The sequence below is a fragment of the Chenopodium quinoa genome, unplaced genomic scaffold (genome assembly GCF_001683475.1).
Source record: "Chenopodium quinoa cultivar QQ74 unplaced genomic scaffold, ASM168347v1, whole genome shotgun sequence".
In the NCBI taxonomy this organism is placed as follows: Eukaryota; Viridiplantae; Streptophyta; class Magnoliopsida; order Caryophyllales; family Amaranthaceae; genus Chenopodium; species Chenopodium quinoa.
In genome coordinates, this window is record NW_018744626.1 from 1,295,196 (window position 1) to 1,318,493 (window position 23,298).

Here is a 23,298-nt window from a genome sequence, read left to right on the forward strand (position 1 = left end):
CTCAAGCAACAAACTCTCTTGCATAGTGTCTTCTTCTTACACATTGTACTGACTTTAGCATCGGAGGGGCCTTCCTCGGCAACACCCCCGAGGCTAGTTTACGTGTGTTTACTGTGCAGGAAATACTCGGCCCAGCATAACTTGGACCGAATCCAGCCTTCTCCATTTCAGCGGACCTTCGGCAAGGTCCCATTGTTTTCACCCGAAACAGGAGATATTAAATGGAATATATAATACATTAATATGTGGAGAATGCTCCTTTAAGCTAGATTTTATTTTAAAAGTTGATGTGTTAATTTCACCATCTCATATATCTCTTTTTTGTACTTCATATGTAATTGCTAGCAGGACCTTGAGACCCTATGCAATAATGAAAATTATGGAAAACTTACAAAACTCAATGGTACCAAAAAATAATAAAAATAAAAATAAAATTGAATACACGCTCGGTGGGACTCGAACCCACAATCCTTTGATTAGAAGTCAAATGCCTTATCCATTAGGCCACGAGCGCTTATTGGTGACAACAATATTCATAAAGTGCTTTTGTTTATACTTTTGTACATTGATACAATGATACACTTAGGACTTGGATTATACGAAGTACTAGTCAAATTTAAAAATTGAAATGCTGAATTTTTTTCAACTCTCTTTTTCCCTTTTTTTAAGGTTATCTAACTTTTATCTTTGTTTGACAAAATTGAAAAATATCGATTTGTATATTTCATAATAAAGTATGAATAATGAATTAAACAGAGTACAAAATAATTCACTTCATTTATTTCTACTCCGTAATTGATATGCCACACCTCTATCTTGAATTGTTTCAACACAATTTCATTTTTTGTACCTGACCTAAGAGGCTAAGATCAATCTCGAGATTTCAATTTATATGATCTTTCTCCCTTCTATGTTTCTTTCTTTTTTCATTTGTTTTTTTTTTTCCTTTTAAAAAAAGTTCATACTTCTATATGGTTTTTTCTTTCTTTCTTATAGATCTAAATCAATTATTTGCTCTTTGTATACCAATAGTTATATCATGTTTACCATGCATGTTTTCTAGAAGGTAGGTTGATATCAAACTATAGCTATATATTACGTGTCATAAAAATATCCAATAATCCTTTTTAATTATTTGGACCCTGATCCTCCAATTATTCTAACACTACATAGGTCATAGTTGATGCTAAACCTCCTCATATTGTCATGAAATCATGAAAGTACCACTCATTAAAAGGCCTTGAGTTGGAAAAAAGGGGAACAAAATTTCTTAATATCTGCCAATGTCCAAATTCAGCTTGGACTTAATTAACTTTAGTTGATTAATCCAAAAGAACTTGATCTAAATCATTGCAGAAATACCAATCAAAAATCTTTCATTTTTCATAATTCAATTTGATCCATTTAAACATCATGCATCTTCCCTTTAAAATCAAAGGACTTTATAAAAGCATGACCAAAAGATAATGGCTAAGCAATTATGGTGTTCATGACCAAATTTTCATTAACGAGTAAAAGATGGAAAAGAAAGAAAAAGGCAAAGAAAAAGGTTCTCATTAAATCTCAAGTGTCAAGTCAACAATCAATTCATGTAAATTTTTACTAAAAAAAATTGAAATAATTAGAAATTTGGAATACAAGAAAATCTACTCAAAATACACTTTCTCAAGACACCTAATCTATCTAAGAGAATAAGTATAACCAATGCAACAAAATTAGTTATTGTGCACAAACTTCTGCATTATCTTCTAAGGATCTATTTCAATTTACTGAACTGAACTGGTTGGAGCTGAACTGAGCTAAAATGAATATTTTATAAGGAAATTAGAAGCTGAACTGAACTGATTGGAGCTGAACTGAAATTAAGCTGAAATGAATAGACCTTTGTTAGGCTATTATGCTATTATGCAAATTTCAATAAACTAATTTCAATAATACTTTAAAGTTTAAACTATGGAAATATATTCCACATATTTTTTTTAGTGGTAACAACACTATAACTTTCTTCAAGGCCTTGGGTAGTAATTAAATGTTGCTTCCAAAAATTGATAATTGGGCCCACATAATTACAAATTAAAACTTGTTCTGCCCTCACTTCTTGTTCTTCTTGTAAAATTAGAAATTTAGGATAACAAGTGTATCGGTTAAAATGAGATGTGTCGTGATGGGACACTCTTTACGCTTTTGTATAATTAGGATAACAAGTGTATTGGTTACGTAACTTACACTTCAAAAACAAAATTAGGGCGAAAAGTAAAGATTCCAGAGTAGTAATTAGTAAACCATGCTTAGTAATTAATGGAGTAGTCTATAGCCAACATACTAATGTGTCTAGAGCCCTAGATATATTGCTAAACATTGTACAAGTACATTTTAAGCTTATGTCATTCTACAATGTCATTCTTTAAAAATGACACCACAATTTGATGATGTGGCAAAATATAATTAGCCTATATTTTGTATTTATTATTTTCATTTTGAATTATTTTTAATGTCCACAATGTATTAAAATTGTATTTTTTTTTTTTGTATTATTTTTAATACATGCATTTTTTAAAAAAAATACATAATTATAAATTATGAAAATGTATTTTTATAATATAAATTAATTTTCAATTTTATAATTATAATTAGAATTCATCGTGATAAGAATTGTTCATCATCGTTCATCGTTCATCATTCATCATCATCATCATTGTTCGATCATCATTGTTCTATCATTATTGTTCATTATTGTTCGATTTTTGTTGGTATGCGTTCATCATCATGGTTCATCATTGCTCGATCGTCATCGTTCATCATTGTTCGATCATATCGTTCATCATTGTTCATGAATCATGTCATAAATTAGCCCCCTACTCCTAAATTCAATGTTAGTTGTATTTGCAAAGGACAAATTTTGGTTTAAATGGTTCAAAAATATGCTTTACGTAGACTCAAATTGTGCAATTTTGTCAAAGAACAAGGAGTATCAAGTTTGTAGAAGATGAAGTGGGTCGAATTTTTTTACCTTCCGCAACCCCTGTTTGATCTTATAAATTTAATTAAGTTTTCTCGAAGTTGTTTGTGGGTTAGGTAATGACTTAAACTATCTTTGGTCATTACATAAAAGCTAATAAAAAAAACGTGAACAAAAGCTAATTAAAAAAAAAAACTAATTTTTAAATTTTTAAATTTTTTGGTAAAGTCTTATATGTGAAGTTTTTTGATATTTTTTTTAAAAAACATTCTCTTAAATGTCAATAACGATTTGAGAGAGAATATTTCTCTATAAATTGCTAAATAATGGGCAAATCATATAACAAAGCTATATTTGTATAACTTTGTAAACAAAATATAAATATATGATATATATAAAAATGGCAAAAAAATATGTTTCTTAACAATGATAAAAAGGATGGGTCCTAAAATTATGGATGTAGATGTATATACGGTCATACAATATGTAATTTAAGAAAGTTATCATTATCTAATATATAGCTAATAAAAAAAAAAGGTGAATGAAAGCTAATTAGGAATATCTCAATATTATAGCCACTAATTTATATGTCCAAGATTTCAAAAATATTTTTTCCAAAATATAATAAGATAATTATCCCATAAGTATATTTTGCTAAAATGATATGATAATGATTCAAAAAAATATTATTTCCAAAATATAATAAGATTATGATCACAAAAACATTTTTTGCTAAAATTTTATGATAAAAATTCCATAAATTATTTTTTTTGTAATACGATTAGCGTACAAGTAGATTCCAACTACAAAAGTAAAACTAAAATTTTAAGGTAATGACCTAACTAAATATAGGTGATTACCTAACCACAAAAAGATTACAAAAATCGAAAAACAAGATTCTAGATCAAACAATGCGAAAAAAAAAAAAACTCGAACTCTAATCGAAGAGCAAATTCTCGTTTTCCATTCATAGTTTAAAAAAATGAAAGATATGCATTTTACATCATCATCATAATAGACATTCCTAATGCTTTTTTCATCCTCAAAACTATCAAACAATGTGATTTTTACATTAATCAAAATTATCAATTGAACCCTAAAACAAAATTTATAAACGAATTTGGACGGAATTTTGGTCAGAATTTTGATCTTCGTTGTGAATAGATTATACAAGATTGTGGGAGTGGTTAATTACTATCATGAATGAAGATTGATGATGAACAATGATGAATTTTTTAATTTCTAGATTTTAATTATAATTCAATTTTGGAAAATGATTTTGATAAGATGAAAAAAAAAATAGATTTTAAAAAGCTATAATTACATATTCTTTACAAAATATACATGTATTTACAATAATACATACATGTATAGTAAATCTAGGCTTTTAAAAATAAATCAAAAATGGACCAATCATAACATAACACATCATCATGTTATGGTGTCATTTTTTGAAAAATGACACCGTAGAAACATCCTTATTGTAATACCCCGTATTTTTATACGTATTTTATTTAAAATATATATTTTATAAGGGTATTTAAATAATTTTAGTATTTTAATTATGATGTTTTAATTATTTATCCCATGTAAGTTGGGAATATTTTACTAAAGGAAAGTTTGTTTAATTAATTATTCAATAGAAGTTGGGGTTTTATTTTAAGAAATTATGATTTTTAACAAGTTTTAGTAGGGAAGGGATAGGAAAAACTAAAGGAGGAAAGTTTAGGGTAAAAGGGGGTGATAGAGAAGGGGTATAAATATCCCTCTTATGAGGCAATTCAACTTTGCCTAGAGTGGAGAAAACCCAAGGTAAACTTCTCTCCCTTTTCACTTTATTTTCTTCTTTCTTTTTCTTTTTTTCTCTCTCCTTCCCTTCCCCTTCTTGTTCGCACCACCACCACCGGTGGGCCGCCGACCACCAGCACCAGCCGGCAGTGGCGCCGGCCTGCTGTCGGCAGTCGCGTATTTCGAAAAAAAGGTTTTTTTAAAAAAAATCAAATCTTTATTACCCAAATCTAATCTAGGCTTTAATCTAATTGTAAATTATGAGTTTGGAGATTTAATTTTGATGTTTGGTTATTGTAATTATGTTAATTAATTTTCAGATTTGGTTTTTAATTAAAAAGCCCCAATTTTTGAAACCTTAGGTTCTTGATTCATGAGTTATTGAAGGATTATGATGTATAATAGGGTAGGCCTTTGTTTTAAGTGTTTTAAAGCTTAATTACAGCAAGTTTTAATCATAATAAAGTGCTGGAATTTTATGTAGAACACTTAATATTATGTTTCTTGAAGAAATTTTAATTACCCATTAATTGGGACTTAATTATGGTGTTTTAAATATAATTTCAGCTTACTTTAATTAAATTATGAGGGGTTTTAAAATAGTATATATTGCTGGAAATTTGTTTAGAGTTGATATTAATACTCTATTATGAATTTAATGTGTAGGAGACTTTGAAGTAAGCAATTTCTACTAGTCGTGGCAATTTTAAAAACGTACTCAAGGTACGTACGCGTACTTAGCATATTTTGATGATGTAGAATCATGCTAGGTTTGATTTCAATCAATTACAAGTAGTATCATGCTAAGCTTTATGTATGGAATTGTGAATTTATGGTGTTTGTGATTGAATTGGGAAACATGAATTATTTGTGATGGTTATGGATTGGAAGATTATATTTTGGGCATGTTGTGTTTGAACCACATTTTTATTTATGGCATGTTAGAAGGCATGATTAATTAAATTACATGTTTAATTATGTTTGGAATATTGAAAAGGAATTTTATTATGGTTCAAATAATTTTTATTGATGCTTTAAGCATGAGAAGGAGCTATATAAGTGTATATGTACACAAGGAATAAATTGTATGTTGGTGCCTTTGTGCACTTAAGGTGTTTTTAACACCGAGGGATATGATTTTTGGCGCTTTATGCGTTTAAGGTGTCTTTGACACTGAGGTAGAATTAAAAAGGGTTCAACATTAAATAATATGTGGTCATTAAGTGTTCAAGAATTAATTTGGTTGATTGAATAATTATTGTGATTGTTTTCTGATGCTTTGAGAGCAATCATCAAGTCCAATAAAAGGTAAATAACGTAAAGTGAAAGAGATTACGCACCAAAACTCTTGGAACGTATATACCTTGAGTATGAACAATGGGGGGAGTTATGGGGTTTTATATTTAACCATAACTTCTAATGGAGTACAGGACGCTGTACATTCCTTTTTATTTATTATTATGCGCAGGAATTCCGCCACCTTTGAGTGGTTTTGTCGCTGGCACGGTTAGCTCCCGTGTCAGTTTACCTCAATTTATTTGGGTGAGGTTTGTAGGAGGAAACCCGTTCGATGCGTAATCAACGCTAAATGAATTATTTAGTGTCTAGTCATTGTGTTTTGTTGATTGATGTGTGTGCTTGTAAACAAGTGCAATGAGGTAAGTGTGTTGATAGGTGAAAGCATGTTAGTGGTGTTAATTTACGCTTATGTACTCAGCTTTGCTGATTGTGTGTGTTTGTTGTTTGGCCATGTCTTTACCTTGGCCCTATGATGACCTATTTTTAATGGAGAGTATAGTAGTGGAAACAAGTAGAGATAAACTTTTCAGGTATTGAAGCATAATCATGATGGGGCATGAGAGAAGAGTGAATCTTACTAGTTTTCATTAGGTTACGAGGTGTTTTATGCTTTATTTATTTATGACATATTTTATGTGGACTAACACAAAGGTTTGGTTTTGGAACGGTTTTGAATAAGGGCCTTTAATGGTTCCAAGTTGTAGTTTGATTTTATTTGACTTTGTTTGTTTGGTTTTAAACTTTATTTTCGTTTGGTTGACTTTTGAGTTGACTTGTTTAAACGGTTTTAAATTTTGAGTCTTCCGCTGTGTATCTTTGATAATTGCCTTAGCCGTTTTCACGGTGGCGGTAATGTCTTAGTTATTCCTAAATCGTATTTTAAAGAGTAGAATGGGTATTTAAAGGAAAGGAATTTTTAGGGTGTTACACTTATGCCGTTATACTTTTTAAGTTCTTGAAGTATGGCAATAATTTACTTATATAGAAATTTCATATATAATGCCACATTTTTCAAGTTGCACACAATCTTTCTCTATCTCTGATTACATTTGTTCCTCTTTTCATTCTTTTTGTCACCTTATTCACATGGATTTAGTGTCTGTTCACATTTACTGAATTGAGCTGAACTGATTGGAGCTGAATTGAAATGAGTTAAAATGAATATTTTATGAGAGAAGGAAATTAGAAGCTAAACTGAACTAAACTGAAATTAAGCTAAAGTGAACATGCCCTTATAAATATTATACATTTTTTACATGTTGCAATAATTTTAAAACAAAAAGGTAATAATAGAAATAAATTTATTTGATGAAACTATTTTGTGCTTAATGATGGCTATATTGCTCATGTTAGTGTCATGATCACTTCATAGTGAATTAGTGATCATAACACATTGAGCAAAGACATCAACTTTCCAAGAGTTGAATTTTTCTTAATTATTTTACCACTCAAATTTTTGAGTTGATGACTTTAAATGTGAAACCAAGTTTGATAATCAAAAGAATAATCATTTTCTAATCATATACTCCAACTATGCTCAAGTTAGACCCTTAATCAATCTATGCTCAAGTTAGACCCTTAATCAATTGAGAACTATTAAAGCCACACCTTAATTAATAACATCAAAGACCAAATAATATATAGAATAAAATAGTGCAACTGTTCAAGTATAAGAAACTAAAAGTAGGATTTCAACATAAAAAAAACTATTATGTACAATACTCTGTACTTCTTAATTCTTATTATATTACTACCTCCGCTGTATATTATTTGCAACGATTTGACATAAAGTAGAGTGAAAAAATATCTAATTGTTGCAAATAATATGAAACGGAGGTAGTATATACTATGTGATACGTAAAGATGAAATATTTCTTACTTTTTCCAATGAAAATTCAATAACTCTATACTTTGGGTCTATTTGATTTACTGAAAACAACTGAACTAAACTGAACTGAATTGATTGGGGTTGAATTAAACTGAATTGAATATATAGCTTAAATGAATTGTGTATGAGAGAAGAAAATTAGAAACGGAATTGAACTCATCTGATTGGAGATGAACTGAACTGATTGGACTTGAACTGAACTAAAATTAAGCTGTATAGAACAGACCCTTCATGCTAAATTTCCCATAATCAAATATTTATTAATCTATAATATAATTATAGAGTCGTTTTGATGAGAGTGCTCCAAAATCTAAATGCTCAACTCTCATGCATTAAATTTTTTTTATTATTATTTTTATTTTTTAAACAAAAAAAATAACTACCAATCCCACTATTTTATTTTTAGTTTTTTTATTATTTTTTTTAAATCAATAACTACCCGTTCACTATTTCTTTTTGGTTTTTTTTTTTCTTTTTTTTTTCAAGGGACTACTACTAACATTTCACTTTGTGATTTTTTTTTTTGGTACGTTATATAACATATGACATGCATAAGCACGAGTATACTTTTATCAACAATTCACTATAGCACTCAAAACCCCCAACATTTCACTTTTTTTTAGAAAAATTTGCAAATTGCAGCCATTTAAAGTTCGTATTTTGCAAATTACAGTCATTTAATTTTTTTTTAGCAAATTGCAGCCCAAAAGTTTGTAAAAATTGTAAATTGCAGCCCAATTCAACTTTTTCATCGGTTAACATGTCAAAAAAAAATCTTTGTTTAAGGTTTTAGGGGCCATTTTAGTGCTTAAAAGACCGAATTGAGTTCGGAATTAGCAAAAAAAAAATGTAAGTGTCTCATTTTTATTTATAGTTTCCCACAAATCGATATATTTTTGTTATGCAAAACGAGGCACTTATGTTATTTTTTTTGTTAATTTCGAGCTCAATTTGGATTCTTAAGAGATAAAATGGCCCCTAAAACCTTAACCGAAGAGTTTTCGACATGTAAATCGATGTAAAAGTTGAATTGGGCTACAATTTACAATTTATACGAACTTTTGGGCTGCAATTTGCAAAAAAAAAAAAAAAAAAAAAAAAAAAAATTAAATGACTGTAATTTTCAAAATATAAACTTTAAATGGCTGCAATTTGTAAATTTTCCTTTTTTTTAAACACTATGTACTAACATTTCACTTTGTTTTACGAGTATTTTTTTTTGTACATAGTATAATATATGTCATGCATTAGCACGAGTATACAGTTCCTTTATCGACAATTCACTATAGTACTCTAAATCTCCAACCTTATATGCAATTTTTTTTAGGGACTACCCTCCAAACATTTTCCACTTCTTTAATCATAATGTACAACACGTTTTTGTGCAATTGGCCTCCGCGAATAACTACTTGCAACAGAACAAAGTATGTAACTCCTAGAGCAAGACACTAACCCATATGACACTAATTGAGTAACACGAGTAACCCCTATAACACTGAATGGGTAACCTCTATAACTTTGAAAAAGTAAACCCCATAATGGAATTGTGTGGCCACCGACATAAAAGAGAAAATTTTTGTTTTTTGAGCTTCTAAGCAAAGCATAGAATATCATATTTCAGCATAGCATAGCACAACACAGCAGGTGTCAGCACATTATTAATACGATTATTAATACTCAGTACAACAGAGCTAATTAGGGTTTAACAAAACCGACCATTACAGCTCAAGTCTAAATTACAACATCAAAATCAACTTTCCATATTTTAAATATATTTTTTCTTATATATCCCGTGCATTTTGCACGGGCTCACTCTAGTTTTCTTTTTCTTTTTTTTTTGACACACACTCTAGTTTTGTTAGTTTAATAGTAAAACAAGGAAAAAAAAAATAAGTACCTAACAAACAAACAAAATTGTACCGAAAAAAAAAAGCAACAATTCACCACCATTTGTTAAGCAATAAAATGGGCCTCAAAATCTTGTGTGTTCCAAATTTTGCCGGATCGTCATTTCTGGAGAATGGAAACCCAAATTCAAGTCCAAAACCCAATTAACATTGATCGGATCATCGTATATTAGTTATAAGAAAAAAAAAAACAATTTTTTGATCTAAAAAACTGAAAGGAAATTGTTGCAGAAAACAATGGCACTGAAAATAAATGCAAATTATCTTCTTCCACCTTCAACTGTACAACTTCGTTTCAACAAACCCGCTAAATTTCGCAATTTTTGTGTAAGAAATTGCAGCAGTAGTGGCACCATTAATGCTGATAATTCTCGTAAGGTGCATAATTATTTGTTTTTTTCTTGTCAAGATTTGATCTTTTAGCTAATTATTGTTTTTTGTCAATGATTTAATCTTTTGGGTATTGATTTGTGTTGTTATTTTGTGATTATAAGTTCATTTTAGCTTTAATTTTGGTAGCAATTGATTTGGGTTCCTTTTTTTGTTTAATTTCTAGGTTTATAGGTTTATTAAAATTGCTGAAGGATTACAATTTGGTGTTCTTTTATTGGAAAATTAAAAATTAAGTGAATGAGTTTTTGTTTATGATCCAATTGTAAGTGAATGAGTTCTTGTTTGATATCCAACTGTGTAATAAACTATATTTTGTGAATCACTATGAAATTGGGTTATGTCTCTCTTTCAAATAGAAGGACAAAAATAGGAAAACATGGAACATGAAAATTGGTAACTGCCCATGTAAGAAAATGTGGTGAAGTGGATGTCAGCTAGCTTAGTTGGTTAAGTATGTCCGAGGTTTTATCCTCGTAGCCTATACCCGAGAACCAAGACCTTCATTTGTATTGGTCTTTATGTCCCTGAATTAATGTCAACGCCCACCCTTAACTAGGTGAAAAGCTTTGATCAGAATTTTGGTTTTTAAGTGGCTTAACACTTTGATAGGAGCCTTATTGGATTTGTCACAATGAATGTTTGCTATCAACAGACTCTAAGAACTCCCTTTTGATTGGTTTATGTTCAGAGAAAATTTCTTAGATATTTCAACCTTCAGGTTTGTCAATTTGAAACATTGAGTGGGATTGTGGGAATGAACATAATTAGAAACAATAGTGGATCATAATTGACCAAATCTAGTTCAACGACTATTGCGTATCACAATGAATGCAACATTAATGTTTCTATCTGGATTTTTTGTAATGATTTTGACTTGTGAATACTTGCAGCTTGTTTTGGAAGTGAAGGAAAGGCTCAAAACTCAATATCACGAGCTCCCTGTAGGCAAGAATGGGCGTGATGATGAAAGCATGATCCTTTGGTTTCTCAAGGACCGCAAGTTCATTGTTGACGAAGCTGTGGAAAGGCTGAGTAAAGCTATTGTATGTATGACTAGTAGTGTTCATTAAAAATGATAAAGTGATGGGAATGATTAATTTGAACATTCTGAGCTACAGTATATCAAGTATTGAGCATGTTATACATTTTAGGCAATGCTGTGAGCCATAGTGCACTTGTGTTTAGCTGCATTATCGTGTTTCTACTTTGTATTATATAAAACTGTGTAACAGTGATCTTTCAAAACATGGTTCCTGACAGCTCACATTTAATTATGAATCTCCCCATCATCACATTCCATCTTAATTTAAAAACCTTTGGACTTTTGCCTGATGTTTTGCTTTCTTATTTATCTAAGAAATGGCGTCAAGAGTTTGGAGTGGATGATCTGTCTGAAGACTCTATGAAAAGGGCTGCTCAAACAGGCAAGAGCTCTGTGCATGACTTCCTCGATGTGAATGGGAGGCCCGTGCTTATTGTGCAGGCTTCAAAACATTACCCAGGAGTAAGTACCTTAGTTCCACTGGCCAAAGCTTTAACTTCTTGTTCTGTTCATCAATTTTTTGTTAGCCTATAAAGCTATAATACATCATTCATTATTTTTGGTATGTTAAAGCCATTTCTATGAGCAACTGAGCATATCATATAAAGTTCTGGGTAATTTTTGTTAGTTGGGTTTAGTTTGAAGAGAATGTTGATTGCAGCAATGACATGGCATTGTCCATTTGTCTATTAAAAGTGGCTAGCAGATATATCAGCTTATAGACTGTAAGAAACTAAATGGTCTGGCAGACATGTTGCAGAAATTTACAAGATTGTGAATGAATATCAAGTTGAATTATACTACTCTAATGGCTGAAAGTAATATATTTCACCCTTCAAATTTAAGGTGACTTATCATGTTCCCTTGCCTTCGTTATTTCGCACAGGCCCATCTGATGATGCATGCATAATGGGCTAATTACAGATGCAGGATGAGGATGAGAAGTTATGCGTGTTTCAGATTGAGAAAGCTCTGAGCAAGCTCCCAGAAGGCCAAGAACAGATACTTGGGATAATCGACCTCAGGGGCTTTGGTACTGCAAATGCAGATATGAATTTCTTGACATTTTTGGTAATCTACCATTTAACCTCTACTGAGTCGCAACCTAATTACAGTTTCTGTATTACACATTTACACACACTAGACTTGTGGTCTGTTCTTTTCACCCTGAAAAAAGGATTTCAGATACTTTGTTTCAATAAGACTCCAATAAGTTAAGATAAGAACGTTACTCAGTTCAATTTACAGCCAAATTAAAGATTAATTAATATAAGTTCAAATAACCTCCAGTTTGTTTAGATAAGCAAATTTCTGGTGAAGATAAATAAAGAACTATGTTTAGTGGAGAGGCGACCAATGAGTCAATCTATAAGTCCAACTTATCCCCTACCTTTTCTATTGTCAGTGTGATATTGAAAAAAGACCAGTAGAAAATTTTGCTGAGTATGATGCATATGAAACAACACCTCTGAAACAACTAAGTTGGTGCCTTGGCAAAATAATTGCCGATCTGGGAAGTTCTAACTTATATCCTTTTATGCAGTTTGATGTCTTCTACTATTACTATCCTAAGAGATTGGGCCAGGTGCTCATGGTGGAAGCGCCTTTTGTTTTTAAACCTCTTTGGCAGCTGGCAAAGCCCCTCCTGAAACAGCATGCATCTCTGGTATTGTATCTGTCGCCTTTCATATGAATATCATTATATCAGCTTGTTCTTGTTCGATTTTATGACTCTTTCTGCAATATAGCACTTCTACTTGCTAGTTTTTTCCTACTGATTACTATTCTCTACATTTTCACTCACAATGCATCTGAAGTGGTGGCTGAGGATCAAGTGTAGTTAAATGTTAGAAAGAAAAGCACAACAGTAGCCTGATGCAACACCCTGAATGTAAACAATTATTATATGTCAATGTCGTTTCTCCCTTGCTTTCTAAAAATCCTAATAATGTAAAACAGAGAGTTGAAGTCTTCTATGTTTTGGGGTTGTTAGAGGGGAAAAAAAAAACTCACTTATTAGTTGTCCCACATAGATTAAAAAGAGGAACTTAAACAAACATATAACTAGTGGCCTACATATCTTGCCCCTAGGCTTGTAGGACACTCTTCTCTTAGGTGAGCTTGCTTATTGGAGCATCGAGTTTCCAAAAATTTGTGCTCTGACATAAGTCTTTGACTGCTACTTGATACTCAATAACAAGCTGCTACTGATACATGCATTGTTTTTGTATTGAAGGTGAGATTTTGTTCAGTAGAGACTGTCCGAGAAGAATATTTTACACCTGAAACCGTTCCTGCTATCTTTAGAGATGAGAAATCTACTCAGGTGATTCAATAACTGAGGTTAAAGGAACAAAGTACACAGTTTTGTTTACAAGCTCATAGTTTACAGGACCCTTTGTGTTCTAATTTCCAAGCCCTTGTTATGGGGATATTTACGTCGAATACCCGTGAAATGCAGAATTGTCCACAAACATAGTAGCCGTTCCAAAGTAGTCAGAATTTTCGGTTGGAAATGCTGTAGGCCTTTGCGGACAATATGGGTGGTTTCACAGCTTTTCAACGGCGTCTGGCCAGAACAGGTTTTGGAGCAACATTAATTTATCATAATAAATAAGGTGAATTCAGTGTTTTACAGTAGGATTCTTTCCATGTATATGCATACCCATCAGTTTGCTAGAAAATGTTAACTTTTAATTGTAAACCAAGATATGTGATTACATTTGAATACTTTTTTAACAAAGTTAGATGGTCAGTACCTCTGATCGGAACATCCAAAGCTCTGAAAAAATGGAGATGGGGGGAGAGACGAGGCACCAGTGGCGTGGCTACCAGCAACACACTGCCCTACAAACCTCTCACAACCTAAGGGCCACAATGTTGGGGTTTTACATGATTAGGGGCAGTGTTTGCGTATTTGTTTTGGGGTCTCAGTAATAATTGCCCTTCAAGGGGAGGAACACGGAAACAACCCCTTTGTTGAATTTGATCCGGGGTTCCAACCTGGAATGTTTAGGGTTCAGGGTTACCTGGGTTCAATGGAATCATGCTAACCCCAACCCCTCCACCTCCTTAAAGTTGGGTATTTAAGCTTTCAGATTAGTTATAAAGGATGTCCTTGATTGTTATTTGCTCCATGTGGGATAAGTTCAGAAGCCTAACCTTTTACACTATTAGTTCCCTGGTTAAAGTGTTTATTGTGGGTCAAAATTGATCCTACCAATGAGGCATTTTTCTTTGAAATGCTCTTTTTGAATTTTATTGTCAAAACCTAATAAACACTAAAAAGGTGAAAACTATGAATTTTAAGATAAAATGCCCCAATAATGAGTATAAAGACCCAAAATTAAAATCAAATTGGTTGAAAATACAATAAGTGATTTCATGTGTTTAGTTACCCAAATAACTACACTCTTGGTCCTCGTGGAAGTTTGGAACAATTCTTCCAAAGGGCTCTTCACTCTATCTTTTACTCTAAACATGGTTATTTTTTACCCTTTCTCTCGATTATATTTTATATGCACTTTATTGACCAATAGTGTGGGTGTCAATACAAATTCGAATAATGCTTCATCTGTTTTATTATACTTGTTATACATAAAAATAACACGAGACTTAAGAATAAAAGAGTACATGACCATTACATTAATCCACATAAAGATAGTCCCCTTCCAATAATTTGTTTTTAATTTTTTATAAAACAACAAGGTATTATTTGATTTCTACTCAAATACCTTCTAACTTAGGTTGCATGAAAATGGATACGGACGCATATACAAATTCGATAGAATTCATATAAACATGAAAACAAACAATAATACAATATACATAGTATTAGAAAAACATAATTATGAGAATCACGTCATACTAGTATTTACATGGATAGTATGACAATATTGTGTGTTTTCGATAGTTTTACATAAGTATTTAAACTTCAAACGTCAGTAACTATCTTTACTAGAGGAATTTCTAACGCATTAAATGAGCAAATAGGGACATAGTACATAGCCGACACAATCAGTGGCGGAGCCATTATAGGTCCTAGCAGGGCACGTGCCTTATCATATTTTTTAAAAAAGAAAAAAGAAAAAAAGTAGTACTCGTATAAATTTGTTTAAATGGAATACAAAGTGTACCATAGTGTTTAAACTTAATGCTAGCCTAGTGGCTAGAACAGTACCTTATCTACCCTAAGATCATGGGTTCTATTGCAGTCGTAGATGTGTGACACAGGTACAAAGACGAGAAAGTACACAAATAATATCCATGTTACTAATGAGATGACTACATTCGCGATCCACTTTGTTGCTTTAAATAATTTGATTCGCTTAAGGGAGGTCTCGGGTTCGAGTCTCGCCGTATGCAGAAACTCTTGTTGGGAGACTCACCCACCATAAGCCAGGTGTGCTATCCGAGTCGGATTTAGCTCCGGTGAACCGGGTGTCATCCTTAAAAAAAAAAAAAAAAAAAAAAAAAAAAAAAAAAAAGGGTATTGAGATATACAAAGTAATTTTTTTATTTTTTTTTTAACGGAATATACGAAGTACTTCATTTACGTAGCTGTATTTATAGTCTGAGGCCCCTTTCTCTTACAGAGAGAAAAATCGAGAAGAATGGAGAGGAAGACGTGGAAATTAATGGTGGCAATCTGTGTGGCAGTGTACCTGGTACCTTCGATCAACGCAATCGAATCGCCGCAATATTCTGTAATCCACTCTGAATCAGATTTTGAAATTAGGGTTTATAAGAAATCTACTTGGATGTCTGCTCCCGTCAATCACCTCTCCTTTCATCAAGCTACCAAATTAGGTTTTCACCGGTAATTCTCTCTCCTTTGACTTGCTCTTATCTTAATTTGTTGACTTTTTAATGTTTTTAGCTTTTGAAATTGGATTAGTGTGATAATGATTTGCAAAATGTAATTAATTGTGTTTCTGGTGTTATGATTATACTTTTTTTTTTTTTATATAGTATATGCTATATTATTAATACAATGAAAGTATAAGAAATTCTTTTATATAATATGCTCTGATTAAGTGATTATATATATGACTTTGTAATTAAAAGTATTGATGGAGGTAGTAGTACCTTTGATATGGTAGAGTAGAATTATGTAATGATCATTTTAAACTACACTTAACCGGCTGTGTCTTATCGGTATTGTTGAATGAAGTGGTTTACAGCCTTGATCCTGATAGTGTTGTCGCGTTTACGATAAGATAATAGTCATTGTGAATGCTTGAGCATCACTGTGTTGCTAATTTTGTGAGCTGCAGTTGGTATTGGAAACTTGCTCCATATGGATATAGAGATAATTAATTAGTGTAGGGCTTAACTATAGGCAAATGACCTTGAAAATTCCAAGGTTTATAAATTGTTACTGCGGAAATGTATTTGTTGATTAGAGGTGCAGCCTGCAGGAAACTGAAGGGCCTTGTTCATCTCCTGCAGGAAACCTGAAACTTCGTAGATGATTCAAATGCTACTTTGTGGTTTTGTGCTCAGTGTATTTGTTTTGGTTTATACTTTTTATGGTACACCAAAGATCGTTGTTTAGGCGAAACTAGTCTGTATTCCACCAGTTGGTATTTTGCACTAACTCACCTATCCTTCTGCTCTCATCTTCGTTAATTACCCACTTGGACATTGTTTTAAAGGTCATAGATTAGACTTAGAGTATTTTTGGATAAAGAAAAGGGAAGGAAAAGATTAGAGACCTTATAGTTCTATTTCTTTTATTACTAAAATAGAACGCAAATGCTGTTGAAGCAGGGGCAGATCTAGTGTTAAAAAAAGGGTAAGCTAGTTTATTCCCAAGAAAAAAATTGCATATTAAATTGTTAATTTGTTGCTTCTGGAAAGAAGTTTGACAGTACCTACCTTTGATAAGTGGAAATCCATCTTTGTATTGCAAGATTATCATTGAGAAAAAAACCAGTAGAAAGGGAAAAAAAAAAGGGTTTTTTGACTTTTGAGTGCATACCTATCTGTAGATCTGTAACTGTAATTGCTGGATCTGTTGCAATTAGAACTATTCTAGAATTGCCAAAAGCTTTTGAACTACTAGATAAGGAATGAAAGTTCAATTCAGATTATAGTTATGCCTTAGACAGATACTTCAGAAAAAGCAAAACCATAGTAGTTGGTCTTCCTTAAACATTTACACTTTGTTTGGATAGGAAGAAATGAAAGGAAAAGAAGAGAAGAGAAATAGAGGGGGACAAAATCTCTTGTTTGGGTAAAAGATTGGGGGAAGGAAGGGGAAGGAGAGGGAGGGATCTATTTTCCCTCTCTCTATAATAACCATAATCTCTCCAAAATTGGAGAGATTTGAAGGGAAAATGGAGCTCACCTCCCCCTCCCTTTCTTTTCCCTTCCCTTCCTCCATTCTCCTTCCCCTTCTTTGCTATCCAAACAAACCGTTAAGGAAGTATTACAGATTTACAGTCATTAGCCAACACCCAGCAAAAACCTTAGTCTCATACTCATATGGTGTTCTCACAACTTCACAAGGATCTTAGATTCTACTATTCTGAGAGTGATAGATAATTAATGTAAAGAATCCAAGCTGGTCGGTTCAAGCTCCAACCCTGTTTGTTAATAAGGTTATACAGGTAAATTAATTATAAAAAAAATCGCACTCGAGTCTTATTTTTACGTTGTGCTTCATCAACTGGAATTGTTAAGTATATTGAGATAATCATTTTCTGCAATTTATGAGGTTGCCTAATCTCTGGCTAACAATAGATGTGCTCTGCTAACTTTTGAGGATTTTGAAGGCTTCTAAGTTCTAATGGTTGTATTTTTCGTAAATTTTCAGGTTGTTTCAATACATCCAAGGCGCCAATTTGAACTTCTCTAGAATCCCCATGACAAAACCTGTGTTGACTAGCATTGTCCCTGGAGCAGGACCACTTCATTCATCATCATATGTTGTTCGCTTCTACTTACCTATTAAGTTTCAAGCCACCCCACCACTTCCACTTCCTGAGCTCAACCTGAAGCCAGTCTCATGGCCAAGTCACTGTGTTGCAGTGAGGAAGTTTTCAGGGTTTGCAGGTGACAGTAATGTCGTAACTGAAGCTGAGAAACTGGCTACCATTTTGGGAAGATCACAATGGGCCAACTTAACCTCATCAGACAATAAAAATGCTTACTCAATTGCTCAGTGTAATTCTCCGTTCCGAATATTCAATCGTGTTAATGAAGTATGGGTCAATGTTAAAGGATCTGAATCGGATAACTGCATGTCAAGTGGAATGGCTACATACTGAATAACCTACCTCAAGTTTAGCTCTGCAAATATTTAATGTTGTCTGTATTATCCATGTACTTCCTCCGTTCTGTTAATATTGCAACAAGGAGAAAATTACGCATCCCGAAACACCTTTTATATGCTAAATATCTATAATTGTGTAAGAGTAAAAATTATAAAAAGTTGATATTGTGAAAGTATTTTATGAGACAAATCCAACAAGATCCCACTTGATTATATTTTGCTTAACGTATAACTCATATTATATGGTCAAACAAGAGTGATGAATAGTGCAAAAAGTCCATTGTTGCAATATTAATAGAACGGAGGAAAGTATATAATAAACAAATGAGTATTGTAAAAATGAAGGCTGAAGCCATGTTGTACATTTTTATCAAATTCGTGCGTTATACTTCATACTTTGTATTACAGTCTTCCTGTATGTTTTCATGTTTTCATGCCCTTGAATCTGTGATATACTCCATAGTTCTTATCATGACAAACCCTGGTTGATCGCAACATTAGTTAATGTTAGAAAATGATGGTTTTCAGTGGAGTGAAAGAAAATGATGTTATATAGCTTCGCATAGTTGGTACTTGGTACTAATTCTCTAAATACTACTATATTACAACAAAGAATGAAACAAATCAATGTATGATAACATGAGTCTACCACTATAACTGTCATGGCCGATGCTTAGAGTGTGGGTAAGATGGCAAAGCTGCTCCAACAACAGCACTTCTCTTTCACGGCATAGGCAGCTTAATCTGACTGTGGTAAACAATAAATACCAGGACTACCAATATAACGAAGAGAAAGATGGGCGATGATATGACATCCATATATTGCGGAGTTGTTATCAGAGTTCTTGAACCACCTGTTGTCCTCCACATATGTTCTCCTTCTACTAAAGAAGCTCCTAATGTCCAAGAAATATCTCCAGGACCAAATATTACATCTGCATTTCCTAGACATAAACCATCCTCAATCAGGGATGCCAAATACAACACCTTAAAACAATATCGACTGATTGAGACTTTGTTATCATCATCCCATGTACTTGAGCATAGATGGTGCGCTGTCTCCCAGATTTTTGACAAATTGGCTTTTGCGGTCAAATTTAGCATGTTGTAAACAGCGAAGAATCCAGATAAAGCATGGTACCGAACACCTGCTTTGGTGTTAATGGCGACATTAAGGATATTCTTGCCTGCAAAAGAAGCTTTGATAATCAGAAATGTACTCTTCGGAATTTCAGACCACTAGTTCCTAAAGACAAATTGTAAAGTAAAATAAATAATAATAACAAGTGATACAACATCTAACATCTTACAAAAGATAACCAGACGTTTGATACAAAAAAAATTAGGTAAATGTGAACCTTTTCTGATTCCAGCAAAACATCCAAAAAAAAGGTCCACATCTTTTTTGCAGGAGACAATCCATGATATTTCAATTTTCAAATCAATCCTATGTCCTAACCGTGAAAATGACTAAAGGTTGAAAAAAAAAACAAGGGATACCACCGCCCAGTAGGATTTAAATTGAAATTAACACGAGGTATAATTCATAACCTTAGTATCAGAATTATATCCTATCTGAAGTTCAGATCCCTAATTACTATATAGTATAGGCTAAGTGTAAATGAAAAGATGGTATAACACCACACAAAAGATAATTAGAGAATACATCTTAAGAATTCCTACAAAACATCGAAGAAAAAATCTACATCCTTTTGCTGGACAAAATCCTTGACTTTTGTCTAAATTTAAGGTTGCTTTGGCGAGACAAAATTGCAACTGTGAGGTCAATTACGAAAACAGGATAGTAATATACTATGTACTAGCAAGCCTTAGATTTTGCAAACTGAACAACTAAGAAGAGGATGGCAGCACAGCACTTAATCTGATACTTACCCTCGTGTGGAGACCTTCTCCGGCAGCTTGAATTTAATCTAGGCTCTGACCAATCTGAAATACTTGAATTCATTGCTGCAGCTTGAGCAAGCATTTTGCATTTCTCCCAATTGGGATCTCCGACCAAATGTAGCAATGACTCTGATTTAGAACAACTGCTGCAAGTATAATTTCCTAAGAATTTAGAGCTGAGACATGGATGTCTAACATCAGATTCATTATCATTTCCCTTTGACTTAACTTGAACAAGCATTGCAACTGTTCTGTCAAAAGCTTTGTTCAAACCAAAAGCAGGCAAGGAATAAGCCATAAGCTGATGTTTAACACGACCGATCTTTGATACCAAGAGGTGGCTATCATCTCTCCTCTCATCTGCTTCCAACACTACTTGCAACGAAGAACCTCCCAGATCAAGAAGCCCTAACGTTGGCAACTCACTCAATGATCTATTCAAATACCCCAATTTGTAATTCAAAGCAACCCAACCATAATACGCCTCCTCTCTTCCGCTTAAAACCCTAACCCAATCTCTTCTCCACTTAAACGTGTGCTCCTTAACAACGCGCTCTACATCTTCCAAAACCCTCTTGCCATCTTCCACCGCAAGCCTCCTCAATCCAGCAGTAGCTAAAACAAAAATCGGTGTATCCCCATGTCTATCATACGGTATCAATCCCTCCGCCCAACGCAGCAACGGCACCAAGGAAGTCCTCACCCCCGAATAATTACCCACAAATTTATCCAACCCGGGCTCAGTTTGCATACAATGGTACTCACAACCATTTCTCCACAGATGATTCTTTGCTGAATCATGGGGATAAGAGTGCAATAAAATTGGCAAACCCCCTTTTCTTCCATCATCAATTCTCCACTCATAAATATTCACTCTAGTTCCAGTACTCCCACAATCCACAACCACAGTAAAAAATGGCTTAATCTCCCCAAACAATCCATACCCATAAATTACACCAACTGAAACTAACACAATTGCTAGAAAAATCAAGCAAAATTTCAATTTTCTATGAGATTGAAAAGAGTCAAAAGACCCCAATATCAAATTTTTGCTTTTTGATGGGGTTTGAGGTTCCATTTCCAAATTAAACACAATACCATAATCTTAATTCCCCAATTTGTCATTTAATTTTCACAAAAACCCCACCAAATCATTAAAAATTAAACACAACCCATAAAACAATTCAATAATTAAACCATAACCCATGAGTTTATTTAATCAATCAAACAAAGGGTAATCCTTAATTTCATCGATTAAGCTCAAAACGCTAACTTTGAAACACAATCCTTAAATTAACTTAAATTAAGTACAGTATATAATATAGTAAAATTCAAAGTAAATTGTATGATCCACGAACCTGGAAGTAGCTCAGAGATCTCCCTGTCTTTCGCTTTCAAATAACAATGAAAGATCGAAGCAGATCTCTGAAGTGGAAGTGACAAGCCAACAGCCTTGTTTTGCACTTGACGATTGACAGATAGGTTGGTGAAGTGGAAGAAATCGATGATGGTTGATTGGGCCCCTTGTTATAGTATGGTCATGGAAATTGGTTAATTCTAGATCATGTTCAATTAAGGAATTTGATTAAGAATAATTGTTCTTTTGAGCTTAATTTAGATTTGGTCCGAATTGACTACTAACGAATTCAAGTAGTTTGGTTTGGTAATGCCTTAACATTGTAATTAAAAATTGGGATCGAATTTTGTGGTTTATGTCTAAATACTTAAATAGCTACTCTTTGCCGTTTTATATCTATTTTATAAAGTAATAATTTAATTTTCAAAATAAAAATGAAAGATTTGCTATAGTGTGGTTCTTAACTGAGTTACGAAGTAATGTTTAAAGTTGTTTTTTCAAGACATAAGCTCGCTAATTTTGTAGGAAACCTTGAGAATTGGTCTTCCTAATTCCAAGAAGCAAAAACCAAATTTTGTTCATAATTAAGTGTTTTCGTGAATCTAAAAGGATCGAAATTATATGTCTTAAAACTTAATCTAGTATGATCGTGATATGGTGCCAAAATTGATGACTTATTACATAGTAGTTAATACTTGGTTGAGTACACAGCTACACACTATTCTTGTTGACATTGAATCATTGATATTTAGAAGATAATTCAACCATGCTCCAAGGGAAACAATTAGTGTCACCCATTCCCCTTTGATTATTTGAAAGTTGAGAATAAGATTAAGGGTCTGTTCTTATACGTTTATTTTCGGTTCAATTCAACTCAATTCAGTTCGGTTCAGTTCAGCTCCTAATTTCCTTCTCTTATAAAATATTCATTCCAGTTCAATTCAGTTCAGTTCAGCTCATTTCAGTTCAGTTCAACTGAGTTCAGTTTATGAGAACAGGCCATAAGATCATATGAGTAGTTCTACCGGGAATGTGCTATGATTGTTAATAACAAGTCTGGTCATTACAAAAATAAATAAATAAATAAATAAATAAAAATTCAATCTCATTCTTCTTACGAATTATAACAATTTTAGTGCACCATTGAGACACAATCTTATAAAAAGACTAATCATAGACGATAAAATTTACAAAACATACTTATACTACACAATCATATCTTAAAAGTTCTCTTTTCACCCTCAACCCGCAAATGCATTCAAAGCGAGATAGTTTTTGTATTAATATTTCTAATTACATTGATTTATCTCGAAAATGGGGTTAAAATCTTCCATATAACCCTAATTTCATGATGGGTGGGGTGGGTAACACCTTATGTTCATTGAGTAACTAACACCGTTGTCAGTCTTATCACAGGAAAAAAAAAACTTATATGCACCTGATGTACACTATTTGTTACAAGTATATATAGTGGCGTTTAT

General features: G+C 32.7%; 3 protein-coding genes and 1 non-coding gene across 4 annotated transcripts; 2 read left to right on the plus strand and 2 right to left on the minus strand.

Annotated features, from left to right (window-relative positions):
* Positions 1 to 441: 441 nt before the first annotated feature.
* On the minus strand, positions 442 to 514 carry TRNAR-UCU. Its single transcript has one exon. It is a non-coding gene; the product is annotated as a tRNA-Arg (tRNA).
* A 9,343-nt stretch (positions 515 to 9,857) lies between these two features.
* Positions 9,858 to 14,454, plus strand: LOC110700363 (motile sperm domain-containing protein 2-like). The gene is made up of 7 exons (XM_021877890.1): positions 9,858 to 10,219; positions 11,125 to 11,277; positions 11,592 to 11,738; positions 12,201 to 12,347; positions 12,820 to 12,942; positions 13,513 to 13,602; positions 13,738 to 14,454. The coding sequence occupies exons 1-7, from the start codon at positions 10,079 to 10,081 to the stop codon at positions 13,753 to 13,755; spliced, it is 819 nt and encodes a 272-aa protein (XP_021733582.1). The 5' UTR covers positions 9,858 to 10,078; the 3' UTR covers positions 13,756 to 14,454.
* A 1,318-nt stretch (positions 14,455 to 15,772) lies between these two features.
* LOC110700365 (heme-binding protein 2-like) lies at positions 15,773 to 18,739 on the plus strand. Its single transcript, XM_021877892.1, has 2 exons — positions 15,773 to 16,095; positions 18,097 to 18,739. The coding sequence occupies exons 1-2, from the start codon at positions 15,890 to 15,892 to the stop codon at positions 18,548 to 18,550; spliced, it is 660 nt and encodes a 219-aa protein (XP_021733584.1). The 5' UTR covers positions 15,773 to 15,889; the 3' UTR covers positions 18,551 to 18,739.
* A 337-nt stretch (positions 18,740 to 19,076) lies between these two features.
* On the minus strand, positions 19,077 to 22,108 carry LOC110700364 (probable apyrase 7). The gene is made up of 2 exons (XM_021877891.1): positions 20,449 to 22,108; positions 19,077 to 19,742 (listed from the first exon to the last, which is right to left on the minus strand). Exons 1-2 carry the CDS (start codon positions 21,536 to 21,538, stop codon positions 19,279 to 19,281), a joined length of 1,554 nt encoding a protein of 517 aa, XP_021733583.1. The 5' UTR covers positions 21,539 to 22,108; the 3' UTR covers positions 19,077 to 19,278.
* Positions 22,109 to 23,298: the final 1,190 nt, after the last annotated feature.

Bases quoted from the DNA above. Each gene is read 5' to 3' on its own strand.
- LOC110700364 (XM_021877891.1), bottom strand. From the start codon at position 21,538: ATGGAACCTCAAACCCCATCAAAAAGCAAAAATTTGATATTGGGGTCT. The intron at 19,743-20,448 runs GTAAGTATCAGA...CTTCTTTTGCAG, and splicing joins GAGAAGGTCTCCACACGAGG to GCAAGAATATCCTTAATGTC.
- LOC110700363 (XM_021877890.1), top strand. From the start codon at position 10,079: ATGGCACTGAAAATAAATGCAAATTATCTTCTTCCACCTTCAACTGTA. The intron at 11,278-11,591 runs GTATGTATGACT...TATTTATCTAAG, and splicing joins AAAGGCTGAGTAAAGCTATT to AAATGGCGTCAAGAGTTTGG. The intron at 12,943-13,512 runs GTATTGTATCTG...TTTGTATTGAAG, and splicing joins TGAAACAGCATGCATCTCTG to GTGAGATTTTGTTCAGTAGA.
- LOC110700365 (XM_021877892.1), top strand. From the start codon at position 15,890: ATGGAGAGGAAGACGTGGAAATTAATGGTGGCAATCTGTGTGGCAGTG. The intron at 16,096-18,096 runs GTAATTCTCTCT...GTAAATTTTCAG, and splicing joins ACCAAATTAGGTTTTCACCG to GTTGTTTCAATACATCCAAG.